This window comes from Ctenopharyngodon idella, chromosome 2 (assembly GCF_019924925.1).
Source record: "Ctenopharyngodon idella isolate HZGC_01 chromosome 2, HZGC01, whole genome shotgun sequence".
NCBI classification, from domain to species: Eukaryota; Metazoa; Chordata; class Actinopteri; order Cypriniformes; family Xenocyprididae; genus Ctenopharyngodon; species Ctenopharyngodon idella.
In genome coordinates, this window is record NC_067221.1 from 30,802,215 (window position 1) to 30,817,548 (window position 15,334).

Consider the following 15,334-nt stretch of genomic DNA (forward strand, 5'->3'; position numbering starts at 1 on the left):
CGAGTACTGCGTCGAACGTCTTATTATACATAAGACAAGACGCATATGGGGACAACTCCTTTTCTCCAATTTCTGAAGCCTTTTTCATTCACGCAGTAAAAACTGCACGCCCATTGGTTCGTGGAGTTAAAGTAAACGAACCAATGACGGCACGGCGAGCCTATGGTGAGCGAGCCCGCTCGAGCACACCAAAAAGGGCGGGGTATCGGGCTATATAAGCGGCCGTTTCACCATAGCAAATCGATTAAATTCGCACGAGGCATCTCGCGAGTAGTGCGGCAAAGTACGCAGTACTCGTTCCGTATCTAAGGGAACCGAGGTTATGTTAGATACTACACTTGTACTGCATCGAACATCTTATTATACATAAGACAAGACGCAAAAAGGAAACGATACGCCGTGCTACGCAGGGGGACGACCGAGCATCGGGGCAGAGCACTAGAAAAGGGCTTGCGACAGATACCCATAAGACAGGATAGCCCAAGTAACAGGTCTGAAAAACATTGTAGTCATCCTCCCAAGCCCCTAAGCCAAGGCACCAGCGGGGCCCAGGGTGCATATAGGGGGCACAGAATATAGTTACACCCGGACATGGTCGGGGTCATAACGGAAAACCATAAGCTGGTTACAGCAGCGAGGCTTATGCAGAAAGGACCTGTGTCTGAAGCGCAGGAACGTCCAGATTATAAAACCTGACAAATGTGGACGGCAAGGCCCAGCCAGCCTCCTCACAGATGTCGGCGATAGAAACGCCACAGGACCACACCCACAAGGAGGCTATGCCTCTCGTGGAATGCGCTCTCACACCTAAAGGGCATTGAAGGCCTAAGGAGGAGTAAGCGAGTGCTATAGCGTCGACTATCCATCTGGAAAGCCTGGGCTTCGTGACCTTTCGTGCGGCCACCAAAGCAGACAAAAAGTTGTTCTGCCTGACGAAAAGAGGCAGAATGGTCAATGTAAGTCCTCAGGGCCCTGACAGGACAGAGTAGGTTCAACTCCTGTTCATCCTGGGACGGAGAAAGAGTGGAGAGAACAATCATCTGCGCCCTAAAGGGTGTGGATAGGACCTTTGGGACATATCCATGTCTTGGTTTCAGGACGACCTTGGAGTCGTTAGGCCCGAATTCAAGACAAGAGGGGCTCACCGAGAGTGCTGCAGATCCCCCACATGCTTAACCGATGCTAAAGCTAGCAGGGTGGTCTTTAGCGACAAGGGTCGTAGGTTGGCAGTCTGGATTGGTTCAAAGGGAGGGCCCTTAAGGCCTCTAAGAACCACAGACAGGTCCCAGGCAGGAACCGTGAGGGGACAAGGAGGATTCAACCTCCTGGATCCCTTCAGGAAGTGAACAACAAGGTCGTTTCTTCCTGCCCTGCTATAGGAGCATGAGAGGCTGCTATAGCTGCGACATAGACTTTAAGGGTAGAAGGAGTACGGCCTCTGTCCATTAAGTCTTGAAGGAAGGAGAATATCTGGGATATTTCACAAGTTATTGGGTCTTCGCCCCGGGCTGTGCAGCAGGTGGCAAAGACGGACCATTTAAGAGAGTAGTGACGTCTCGTTGACAGAGCTCTAGCTTGTGAGAAACCATTGAGAAACCACACATGAAGATCCCACAGCTTGGGTCTGGGGTGCCATGAAGTACCGATCTTCTACTGGTCACACGTCTTCACGTGATGCGAATTCGCAGCTCAGAGTTCACCAAACTTGAACTAATGCAGCAAAATACGAAACTTTTCGCATGAGCTTGCGTTTGCAGTCTCTCATTCAAAGCTATAGACGTTTACCCAACTATAACAACTTCTGCTTCTGAGAAACCCGGAAATGTGAAAAGGGTTAATAGGGCAGATCATCACCAGTCATGGGCGGGGCTTCCTCCTACTCTTACGTAAGATCCTGTTTACACCTGGTATTAAGATGCGTTTTGGTTGATCAGATCACAAGTAGATGAGGGAGACCTCTATCATGGTTTGTGCAAAGAAGTAGTAGTTGATGCAAGGAATTTGGAGAAAGTGGTAATATTTATTAACAAAAACAAAGCTCTGGAACAAATGAATAAAACTTGGAAGTTGTCTTTGATGAATCACTAGAAAATACACACAAAACAAAGATATGATTGGACAAAGAACCTAGGAAATAATGGCCTATAAATACACAAGGATAAATGAGGCATTAAGGTGGGAGGGAAGGTAGGCCAAGTCCACCGAAAGGAAGTGAACTTGGCTCACAGTGTCACAAGTCTATTACTGTGTTTTGCAACTTCCATGCTCATTCTGACCACTAGAGGGTGATTGCTTATGTAATTGTTTTAGAGTTGCTCATAATGAGATGAAGAAGAGGTAATGGAAGACAAGTTAGGATTGTGTCAGGCCTGATTGTGCTTGCATCTTAATCAGCTCCCTAGTTCAGAATGAAGATCCACGGTGGAGCCCGAGCGACCATTGACCATGGTGCAGCTTGGGAATTTAAAGATAGAGACGGAAGAGAAGACAATCATGATGCCGGTAGAGGAAAATGTGATATTTAAGTGAAAAAAAACCTCCACCAAACACTTTTCTGTAGCTGATTATTCGGCTTTTGACCAATTTTGGACTATCCCATTAGTTTATCAATATTTCCTGGTTGTGTTGATGTTAAAGTTTTCTTTAGGTTAGCCGAACGGTCTGACCTGCAAAGTTTATATCTAACTCTGCAGGGCAGTGGATCCCAAGGAGCAGGGTTGAAAATCTCTGGGTTAGCCAATGCCACAACATCTCATTTGGCTTAAGGTCAGAACTCAGGAAAATACATGTTTTTCAATCATTTATTCAGTCACTTCTTTTTAATCATTAGTTGATTTACTTTGGATTAGCTGATGAGATGCCTCTCACTGCCTGTGAGGTGGTGCAGTGAGCCCAGTGCAGAAAGACGCAGCCTCCTGCTGTAACTTTAACTGCTGCTGTTGATGCTGTTGGACAGTGTCAGGTTTAATAGGTCCCAGAAACATCTCCAGCTCAAAACAAAAAAAAAAACACCCAAAAGAATTGAAAACTATAGCCCATTTCCCCCCGCATCCAATCACAGTTGACAGCTGCTGGATTCTAAGTGCCTTCAAATAACCATTTATATTTTATTTATTCTGTGTTTAAAATTGTATTTGGATGATTTGCTAGACTACTTTATATGTAGTGTGTGCATATTTAATTATATGTTATAGGCTACTTTTTACATTTACTTAATCTTTTTATACATATTTTAGCAAATTTAATTATTTTACTTTCTCTGATTTTAATTTTGGATTTTATAATTTTTGAAGCACGATAAATTGCATGATAAATTGTTTAAAATGAGCTATATATGAACAGTCACAACATATGATACACTGACATAGCTATCCATAAAACTGTTTATAAGCTAGTTTTTGCCATAAAACGTATATTGTCCTTTCATTTCCCCAATTATTTTTTTTTTCATACAATGAGATTAAAAATATCAAAAGTCTTTGCTTTTACTCTTCTTCTCTCCATTTTCACTCTCAACTTCGGCCACTATCCTGCAGAGTTATGCTCAAACCCTGACAAAAACTCACCCGCCAGTAGTTTTCTAGTAATTAATCTTGAAGTCATTAGCTATGTTTCCATCCACTTATTATTATGTGCGTTTTAGGTGGAAACGCCAAGATGTGCATAAAAAACGTATGCGCTCGACTGAAGTGGATAATTTTTCATCCGATAAGAAAACATGCGCATAAACTGGAAACACATTTACAGATTAAATTCCTTGATGCACATATGACTGACAGCATAACTGGAGTAACCAGCGGAGAAATCTTGTTGCACAGCATCTGAAATCTTGTTTTGGTCATTCTGAAATGGCTTAGCCAAAGTCTGTCGTTCATTAGAACTGTCTTACACGACTGCGTTCTGAAAACAAGATAACATGACCTGATTTATTGCATTTCATTTGCATGCTCTGAGGCACAAGTAAATTATCATATAAGATAAAAAGACCCACAGTGGCTTCTCCTACTGCAGCAAATTACATTTTTTCTTAGTGATATTTAGCATCAGTTTATCAGGAAGTGACAATTTTCACATAACCTCTAGTTTGTGAAGTTTTTACTTTGTTTATTTCATGGGTGTTCTTACTTATCCATAAATTTTCACCTTTTCCCCTGTGTTGTTACTTTAGTAAGTTTGTGTGTTAAAGTGATTTTAATTGCCAACCAATTTCTGAGTTAATTTTAACCCAGCAGTATAGTAACTACATAGTAATATAGCCCAGCTGTTACACTCTTCAGTTTCATTATCACAGCCTTTTAGTTTTGTTTTCATCAGTCATGTGTTCTTTTCCTGTTTCCCGCCACTCATCTGTTTCCATGGACAATAATCATCACAGCTGTTCCTCATGTAGTTCATTACCATATGCTATTTTAGTTCACCTTCACTCTGTGTTTGTGCTAGTGCTAAGCTTATATGCACACTGTTAAGCCTGTCTGCCTTTTGTTTAAATATTTATTTATTTATGCCATGTCAGCAACAAGGCTATTTTCATGGCGGAACAGAATAAACAACAAAATTCATCCAATTAACAAAAAAACAATTTAAGATATTTCATATTAATACAAGATAGAAATTCTAACATTCAGGTGATACTTCTTAAGTACATCAGTTAAACATACCCTTTTGTTTAAATAAACCTTGTTTGTATTTATATCCTGTCTTCAGTCCATCGTCATCTTCATCTTGTGACAGAACAACTGACCAAAGGAATGCAATATGCAATGCGATTGTCTGCTTTTGCTCAGTGAGGGCCTAAACCAGGGGTGTCCAACCCTGCTCCCGGAGAGCTACCGTCCTGCAGATTTCAGCTCCAACCCCAATCAAACACACCTGAATCAGCTAAACAAAGTTGTTCAGGGTTGCTTGATAATTACAGACAGGTGTGTTGGAACAGGATTGGAATTAAAGTCCGCAGGACGGTAGCTCTCCAGGAGCAGGGTTGGACACCCCTGGCCTAGATTGTGATTCGGTCTTCTTGCCATCACCAGCCCCTTTGATTGCGAGACTCTGAAGTCACTGTTCTGGAATTACCATCACCCATTGAAAGCACTTGAATGCAACAAGCTCGTAATTACGACTTCTGAAGTGGGATTATGAAACTTCCGATAGCAAGTGAAGGCAGCATTAGTTCCTCACCTTCACTCTGTCAGTTGTTGTTCGTGTGTGCTAGTGCTATGCTTACATGCACACTGTTACGCCTGTCTGCCTTTTGTTTAAATAAACCCATTATATTTGTATTGTGTCTTCAGTCCATCATCATCATCTTGTGACACCAGCGTGTTGAGTCAAACATTTAACACAAGCCAGCTGGGTTGCCAAAATTACCCAAACTGAGTTGTTTTAAACCCAGCATTTAGTGTATGGTGACATCCAAGAATAAAAGAGTAAAATCACTGTAAAAAAAAGACCATTTAAACTCAAGTTCAAACAATACACATTTTGACAAAAACAAAGATCTATAAAATTATAAACCTCACATTTCAGACTTTAAACCATTTTTTAAGAAAAGGGATGAGTCAAATCATAAATGATTATCTATTTTGTGTGTAACTGCCCAGAAAAAAAGGCAGATGGGCTGAATGACAATGCAAATTCACTCTATGACAGTTATGAAATGGCAGAAATACAGTGGTTACCCTGGTATACAAAGCAGTGCTGCGCTTATAAACACTACTTCATTCTGCATTTTAAAGGAGGTATGACAATAAAACGCAAAGTTTTCTGAAGACGTCAATTCCTTTCAGATATACATTCATATAAAAACTTCCCACTCACAAGTAAAAAACCTACTCCAATCTGCACAAATCATGTGAATGGCCTAATTCACTGTCAGAACTGTGAATTTTACCAAAAGGCGATGAGTTTGCATGAATATTCGTGGAATAATTGTTTTAATAAAAAGTCCATCTCTGCGAGTGGATGTTTTAATAGGACCGGGATCTCATTTGGTTCCTTTTCAGTTAAAGTCCCCATAAAATCAAAATTTAAGTGTTTTGGCTTTTAGTATAAATATGTTAGCTTTAAGGTTACCTATAAGCTAGTGCGCTCCAAAACAATGACAAAATTCATTTAGAAAATGAAAGCATTCAAAACAGTCTCTCACTTCCGCCAATATGGATCAAAGATTTTGATGACATCACCCTGCACTTCAGCTTCTCATCAGATTTTCTTTCCAATCAAATGCTCTCTTGAATCTGAAGCATCCCATCCTCTACGCTATAAATAGACGCTGAAGCTGCGGCTGAAATCGGTCACTTGTTCACACAATTACTGTTCTATATGGTGAATGGCACATAGTGCAGTATATTAGGGATAGGGAATGATTCAGACAGTGTAAATATAGTCTCAGCCTCAAACGTCACGCCCACTGACCGTTGGCTGAACGTCTGATGCATATGGCAAACACTTCAGGATTTTCTAAGTCATCATCTGGTTGGTTGAATTCTACAGGATGTCCGTGATACGCTTGTTGCATTCTTTTATGGTCCGCCTGGAAACAAAAGCTGTGACGCTAAACCCCCTCGTGGAAGAACAGCGTTGCGTTTACAACTGTGACAATGAGCGCTTATCGGGATCAACTAAACGCTGGATTTTCAAAAGTTATTGTTGGGACATCGACTTTACATTTTCACGCCCCTAAACATGACGAGGAACAAAACTGTGAATGGTTGCGTTACATGTCAGTCAAACATCTTTCTGCCGTCAGTCTGAAGGTCTGGCTATGCGAGAATAGTGTAAATATGCTTTCGGGTGGGGGGAATGAAGTCTGGTTTTTACTTTAGTGTCACACAAACTGCCGCAGTGCATACACATTCGGCTACGGTCCAGAGACACGAGAGCACAGAGCGGATCATATGAGTTGAAGCAGACCACAAAACGTATCGGACCCATTTGAATTCTACACAGAATGTTGTATTTTAAAGTGAAATGGAGGAGATTAGGAGAAACAGTTAGAAGGACTCAGCCTTAGAAACAGCACTGAGGAGTAGAAGAGAGAATGCCAGTGCCATGCACCAAAATAAATTACATACTTTTCAAACTACACATCCTCAGCATGATTGTTCACTGTTTTTGCTTTAGTAACAGTTTCATATTAAATCTAAAAGGTGAATCTATTAGACTGTGGCTGTCAACTGTGGCTTTACCAAGCTCAACGGCTCTGGCTGAGCTGTGATATAAACAAAACGCTACTGTCTATTTTTAAAAAGGGGAGGAGCTGCTCAGTATGTCCCGGCCTGTCTTTCTGTCTCAGTGGAAATTACATCAACACACTGAATAACGCTGCACGTTTCAAGGCACTTCAGTGGGCCTTTAATGATTTCACTGCTGCTTAAGCGGGTCAGCGGACTCTAAGAAACACATGTGACTCAGCAGGACAACGATAAACATCCAGATAATTACAGTAATGCAAGTCTATGAAAAATCACAAATGAAGATTTGGAACTTTATCACATGTATTTTCATTCAGTAAATGACTGCATGCTCCAGTTTGGTATGTTGGGATTTTTTTCACATTTTGAATCAAATAACAGGAAAAAATAAAACAAGGGCAATAATTCAGCACTTATTAATATCTGCTAATAATGCTCTTATGGTCTTGTATCTCCAATTGTACTGACATTCCATTTAATTTTGGGCAGTGCTTCTTTCTGTGAATCTGTGCAGTTCTGGAATGGCCGAATCTCTTTCCACATTGATGGCATTGATACGGCTTCTCTCCAGTGTGAATTCTCTCATGTCCTTGCAGGCCTCCTAACTGCTTGAAACTCTTTTCACAATATGAACATTTGTAAGGTCTTTCTCCTGTGTGGATCCTTCTGTGCACTTTCAACTCAGTGGCTGTAGTAAAGGCTTTACCACAATCGGAGCACAAATACTCTTTTAGACCAGCGTGTATTTTCTGATGGTCTTTAAAACGGCCCAACCATGAAAACGCCTTACCACAAATAGAACACAAGTAAGGCTTCTCCTTTGTGTGAACTTTCATGTGGCCCTTTAAATCTGATTCCTTAACAAACTTTTTATCGCACTGATCACAATCAAATGGCTTTTCTCCAGAGTGAATGAGCTTATGAACTTTAAGACTTCTTGACCATTTAAAACTCTTTCCACACTGATCACATGTGAACGGCTTCTCTTCAGTGTGAATTCTTATATGAATCTTAAAGGCTCCTTTCTGTGTGAAACTCTTGCCACACTGAGGGCATGTAAATGGCTTCTCACCAGTGTGAAGTCTTGTGTGAATCCGAATGGTTGTTTTATATTTGAAACTCTTTCCACATTGAAGGCATGTGAAAGGTTTCTCTCCAGTGTGAACTCTTATGTGATCCTTGAGGCTTTCTTTACGTGAGACGCTCTTTCCACATTGAGGGCAAGTAAAAGACTTTTTGGCTTCTGCTCTTTGAGATATTTTTTGTCCTTGTTTTCCCCCAGATATGGCATCATGAAGTTCCTGATACTGGTGTTTCTTCTCCATTTCATTTAATTCTTCACTTCCCTCTTGCATGCTCATCATGTCTAAAATGAAAAAAAAATATTTTTTTTTTTACATGTGATTTTTAAAAGTCACTTCTATTTGTCCTTGCCAATTGTTAACAATTATGCTACTTTTTGCTTCTATAAATATGTAACAGCCTACGATTCTATTAATCAGTCAGAAAATTTGTTACATTCACATTTTCAACAGTCATTAATGAAGAATCAAGAATGGACACCAACCTATTTGCTCCTCAGAATCTTCATGTTTCACTCGGCATGCTTCTGAATTTCTCATTTTGTCATTCTCCTCTTTAATAAACTCCTTATTTACAATGTCACAGCTCATTGCTATGTGGTATGGAGGACCAGATCTGAAAAAAATAATTATGCAATACATTACTTCATTCAATTAATTCCACTTTAACTTTTTTCTTCATACAATTATTTCCACTTTAAATTAAATACATTTTAAATTTTAAATGAGATCACTGTGTCTGACACTGGATACAAAAAGAAGAGCTATAATAAAGTAATTGTAAGGGGTGTGCGATATTTATGTTTGACGATAATATGATAATTGTTATTTTAACAATGTGGAAGCTGACATTATTGAGTATGTCACTCACTTTGCAAAAAAAAAAAAAAAAAAACACACACCATGATGAGTCCTATTAGAAAGCAGTTAAAATGCCCCCAAAATTCAAGATATGGGGGCAAAAATGCCCCTATATGAGTTTTTGGCATATATTTCTATATGATGCAGTTAAACCACATCATACAAACAAGAGTGCTGTTCTCAGTCCTGAATATCAGCACAACTGCAATTATTGATATTGATTTTATACAACAGTTCAAAGGGCTCATATGATGCTATTTTAAAAGTTAGAGTAAAATTATTTTATTGCTTGTTTGTAATAGAATAGGTTAACGTGCATTTAATGCTCAAAAAACACATTATTTTTCACATACTGTACAATATTGCAGTACGTCTATTCCCAGTCTGTCTGAAATGTGCTGATTTCTACAAAGCCCCTGCTTCTAAAAAGCTCAGAGTGCTCTGATTGGCAAACTGACCCAGTGCATTGTGATAGGCCTAAAACCTCAAGCGTGTCTGAAATGTAACGCCCCTTACCATAATCGCGAGCTTCAGCTTGCAAGGTTTCTAAAGCAATTGTAAACACAGTTAATGTTGTCAGTATTAACTTATCAGTTTGAGCTCGAGTAAAATTCTGAAAATGGGGATCAAACAGATAGATTGGAACCAATATTGCTAGCACGACTTGAGCAGAATTTTTCAGTGGTTATTTTTTATTTTGTTACACTCTTACCTTTTTGACAGATAGATGTTCTCTGTTAGATAGAATAAATCCCTTTGTGGAATACTATGAGCTTTGTAACTTTGGAGATCTTATACATGCACAAACAATTACATTACACTAATGGAAAAGGAAAACATTAAAACACATCATATGACCCCTTTTAATAAACAAGAAGTTAATATTGTGCGTTATATTTTAGACACAATATTGTCTGTTTTTGAACTCTTGTGTGTCTCCGAGCAACACATAGCAGTGTTTCATTGATTTCTTGGATTCAACAATCCATTCATAAAGACAATAGTTGTGTGTTACAATACACTCTGTACTATACAATATGTACTAGGGATGCACGATATTGGATTTTTGCTGATATACGATGCAGATATTTTTCAACTCATTTTGGCTGATAGTGATACCGATATACATTTTTTCCTTTGTTTGTAAATAACACCAAGTCTTTCTTCTGTGCAAGAATTATAAATTAATTATTTTCTATTTCAATTAGTATTGATAGAAACTTTATTTTTTTCATTCCGGTTTCAGAGTTCTGATGTCTCCTTACCAAAAGGTTACTTGTTAGAGCTAAATAAAAGTTATTTTGTTAATAAGAGTAAATTAAAAGCACTGAAACTAACAATAAGAAAGTCAAATCACTGCTGGGTTTTTTTTTCAGAGTTGTAACCTAAATATTTTATTTTCGGATTTAAAGGGGTGATGAATTGAGAAATCTAGATAGGTGATACGCCGCCTCCGCAGAAGAAATCAATGCCTACATTGTTGCAATGTTAGTCCCACCCACTGGCGTGTTAGTGAGATCCAGGACAAAAATAACATTACCTGTCAAAGGATCCTAATGCTAGGAATATGGTTATTTATTTTCAACAATGTAAATGTCTCAGTTGAGCATAATTTATTTGTATCCTGTACATTTCATTGTGGATTCTTTGGTAAATCAGTCGCATGTCAGTGTAGGCTTTGCAAACAGACTTTTACGATATGGACTCGACAGTAATGCAACAACATGTAAGCAACTGTGTTAATTGTAATGCCTGATCTGATATGTAATGTTTCATGTGCAGTCAGATGTTCTTTGTCTGTGTCAGCAATTCAAACCAGTGACTAAACGGTCAACTTCACATTGTTTCTGTAGGATGAAAATAATCTATTATTTAAATGGTGATTAAATTATAAATAGAAAGCGATCAAAGAACTCTCCCTTTACAATCGCTGGAGCGATTCAATCAAACAGCGCGAGTTTATCAGTGACTGAGTTCTGGACTCACACCAAAACTCCCGTTTTATTCAACAAATCTTAGTTACATCGTGTTTGCACTGTTAGTTAAGATGAAAGCATTCATTAATGTGCAGAAACTGAGTTGCAATGATGAGATCACTGCTTTCATGCGCTCAACAACATTTCTGTGATCGATTACAATGTTCATCACTGCAACCTTTCATGCCACGATCTAAATATAATGCCATACAGTGCATGCATAATTATGCAAGTTGATTTTCTGATCATATTTTTTTCTAGGCACATTTTACCAATTCCAAACCACATCAAACATAATAACTACTATTAATTTTGCATTTAATCATTTATAATTTTATAAGTGATATATAATTGTTCATGAAGGCTAGAAATGAAAAACGCCTTATATTCAGGTGTGCATAATTATTGGGCAAGTTTACTTTTACAAGCAAAATGAGCCAAAAAACAGATTTAACTCAGACTGAAAAGTCAAAAATTATTAAATGCTCATGAGTAGAACATTGGACAGCGAAATGCTCATTGGGTCAACAGGGTCAGACAAAATCAGTTGGAGAAGAAAAGACATGTTAACTGCAAAATAATTTAGAATTAAGGAAAATAATTAAGTGTGAAACCATCAGGAACCATTTAGTCTCCAGCGCCACCATTTTCCAGAACTGCAACCAACCTGGAGTCTCCAGAAGTGCAAGGTGTCAGGATCTCAACCTGTTTAATTGGCAGCTCCAGCTCGTGCTGTTTGATTGACAGCTCTAGCGATTGTAAAGGGAGCGTTCTTTGATTGCTTTCTATATGCAATTTAAATAACAGATTGTTTCTCCTAGTAGGATAAAAATAATGTGAAGTTGACCATTTAGTCACTGGTTTGATTTACTGACACATTGACAAAGAACATCTGACTGTACATGAAACATTACATATCAGATCAGGCATTAGAATTACACAAAGTTACTTACATGTTGTTGCATCACTGTCGACTCCATATCGTAAAAGTCTGTTTGCAAAGCCTGCACCGAAATGCGACTGATTTACCAAAGAATCCACAGTGAAATGTACAGAATACAAATAAATAATGCTCAGCTGAGACATTCACATTATTGAAAATAAATAACCATATTCCTAGCATTAGGATCCTTTGAAAGGTAATGTTATTTTTGCCCCGTATCGCTCTTCTGTCCTCATCTCACTAACACGCCAGTGGGCCGGGCTAGTGTTGCAAAGATGAAGTAGGTGTCGATTTCTTCTGCAGAGGCGGCATTTCACCTATCTGTGATAGGCACATTCCAGGATCAGTTGTTCGCTGGGCCTGGTGTCAATAAAAGCTTTTATTGGACTAATAAGGAAGTTTCAGTTCTGAAGCTTACAGGATATTCTTATAGTATGATGACCTTTTATATATCAAAAGTTCAAGGAAAAGTTGATTTCTTAATTCATGACCCCTTTGAGGCTTGAATACCTCTGCTCCCAACCACTAGAATATGGACATCATTTTTACTGTATCTTCTGATCACATGGCAAAAAAATATATATATATATTCTTGGTGTTTTCAGTATTTTTGTCTTGTTTACCAGTAAAACGATTTTTAAAATCAAGACAAATTTATACGAGAAGAAAATGATATAAGAAAGGAAGACTTTTTTTCAGTGAAACTGATCAAAATGAAGTGGGTTTTAAAACAAGAACAGATATCTGCCAATGGGCTCAGAAAAACCAACTTAATTAAAAATTCTACTTCTAAAAACTTTCATTGCCCACTAACCGATATTTGTTTTTGTTTAAAGCGTAAACTCACTTTTTTAATTTTTCTCAGAAAACAAGACTACACAACGTCATTTTGCATTTTAAGTAAATATATTTGAGAATCTTTAGATATTTGTACTGGGAAACAAAGAAAGATAATGAGGAAGACATTCATTTTTGCAGTGCATGCAACATTTAAAGCCATGACTTCCTGCTGTGATTTAAGACTTTTTAAAACCTTAATTTGTGGAAGAGTGAAATAAGACTTTTTAAGACCCACAGAAACTCTGATAAAATGTAAAAATCAATTTAAACTTATTGGATATGTTCATTTTTTTTAATCACTGTTGCGAACATACACCGCACAGAATATGAAAAATATCAAAATCTCCAGAAGTCAGCGGTCCATGTGGAAGTCCTAAACCTGCCAAGGCAACAACACAATCAAAAAATACATCGTCTTTATCGTCATCGACAAAATCCCAGAAAATATCGAGATATCATTTTTGTCAATATCGCACAGCTCTATGTTTGCTCGCTTCCGTATGTAATCATTATTGCATAAAAGTCATATTTTTTTCATGCTGTTAAGTTGACCAACAGTCACGTGCACGGGAGTGAATAATGGATTTAAATGCGGGAGTGAATCCGCTAAACTACGAGTCACTGAACTCAGTCACTGAACAGATTGAGATTGAATGAAAACATTCTCAAATGTTCTCTGACTCCGGGTTCCCTCAATGAATCTATGCGATTTCCAGACAGCACTGAGTCCACTTTAGTTGCAGAAAGTCAAAAATAAGACATTAAAATTACTCCCAATATCAAGAAGAAACGATAAAAACAATAACTTAATTGAACTAAAACCAGCACTTACCAAATGCTCCATAAACAAGAGAGTTTGAGTTGTTGTTGTTGTTGTTGTTCTTCATGTGTTGTTATTGGCGGGTGGCAAAGAAACTTAAGATGAATTACCGCCACCTACTGAACTGTAGTGTAGAGCTTGATGCGTGGGGGGAAAGGGTATAAAGTGTTGCAAAACCAAATTTGAAGGCAAAACACAAATAATCACATCAAAGCCAGGGAAAATGTTAAGAATGCATTTAAATCTACTTTAAGGTGTTTATAAGGTGTTAGCTGCTTTCTAGATGAACTAATTAGATAGGCTACTTTCTTTCTAGTTTTTTTTTTTTTTTTTTTAGAAGATTAGGCCTATATATACAAATAAAGGACCTCGTTATTAGTGTAATTTCAGACACTTGCAAATGATTGAAATTAAATTTGAAATTGAAACCTCAAATGCCACAGTATCTTTTTATCTGCATTTTGGATTATGGGATGCACTTCCGGTTTGGGAAAGTTCAACTGAAAAAAAAGAAACAAATCATTTCAAATCATAAAGTTGCACTACAAATAATCCTTATCTATCAGTTTGACTGAATGAGCTGTAAAATTTCCTTCATGTTCTATTTTTAGATGTCAGGAGAATAACATGATATAACAAGAATTTCTATGGCAAGAGCTCTTTTCAATCGCTGCATTATTTTCCTCCTGCTACTTCGCATTTGTGGTCTGCTCTCATGAGTCCTGATTTAATTTATGAATAATTAACTGGAATGCACTAAGAATTGTTTTGTCTTGTTTTTCTACCCTAATCCTTACGTCTCTTTCCAGGTTTGTTTTCACATGAATGCTTTAAAGTGTAATTGTCTCCCCTTTTTACTATTAGCAGTGTTTACTGGAATGTTTCTAAAGCAAATATTTTTGTCTGTCAAAATGACAGAAATCACATTGAAATATTCGGCTGATCACTAATACAGACATATATAATATTACTACTGTGATATTAAATATTAAGTGTCATCGAGGTTTAGCTCCAACTTGCCTCTACACACCTCCGTAGAAGTTTCTAGTATGACTAACCTTGATTAGCTGGTTCAGGTGTGTTTAATTGGCAATGGAGCTAAACTTTGCAGGACAGTGGCCCTCCAGGAGCAGGATTGGACACCCCTGGTCTAGCCAGTTGAGCTTTGAGTTGAACAGAAAGACAGCTATACCACACACATATTCCAACACTCTGCGTTAGAGATTGACAACATATTTACTTTCTTAGGAGATTAAGGTCCTCTACTTGGAATTTGTCCTTTGCATTTAACCCATCCAAGTTAGTGCACACACATTAGGATTAGTGAGTAGTGAACACAAACACCTGAAGCAGTGGGCAGCCATTTTGTTGCGGCGATGAGGGCTTTGCTCAAGAGCACCTCAGTCATTTCCTGCCGGAACTGAGAATCGAACCCGCAACCTTCGGGTTACCAGTCTGACTCTCTTCTATTACTTCACATGCTGTCATTAATTTTTTTTTTTCTCTCTGTTATCTTTCAAACAGTAAAACAGCTTTAATATAAAACAGAAAGAGATCAATTTTTTTTTTTTAACAATAATGCGGTAATTCGTCAAATGTGAACTATAATAAAGGCTACATGT

General features: G+C 38.1%; 1 protein-coding gene across 1 annotated transcript; it reads right to left on the reverse strand.

Moving 5' to 3' along the window:
• Positions 1-7,315: 7,315 nt before the first annotated feature.
• Positions 7,316-14,365, reverse strand: LOC127503233 (gastrula zinc finger protein XlCGF8.2DB-like). The gene is made up of 3 exons (XM_051876779.1): positions 13,725-14,365; positions 8,758-8,888; positions 7,316-8,556 (listed from the first exon to the last, which is right to left on the reverse strand). The coding sequence occupies exons 2-3, from the start codon at positions 8,861-8,863 to the stop codon at positions 7,607-7,609; spliced, it is 1,056 nt and encodes a 351-aa protein (XP_051732739.1). The 5' UTR covers positions 8,864-8,888; positions 13,725-14,365; the 3' UTR covers positions 7,316-7,606.
• Positions 14,366-15,334: the final 969 nt, after the last annotated feature.

Excerpts from the sequence above, each read along its gene's own strand:
- LOC127503233 (XM_051876779.1), bottom strand. The coding sequence starts at position 8,863 with ATGAGCTGTGACATTGTAAATAAGGAGTTTATTAAAGAGGAGAATGAC. Across the intron at positions 8,557-8,757 it reads AGATTCTGAGGAGCAAATAG|ACATGATGAGCATGCAAGAG; the intron begins GTTGGTGTCCAT and ends TTTTCATTTTAG.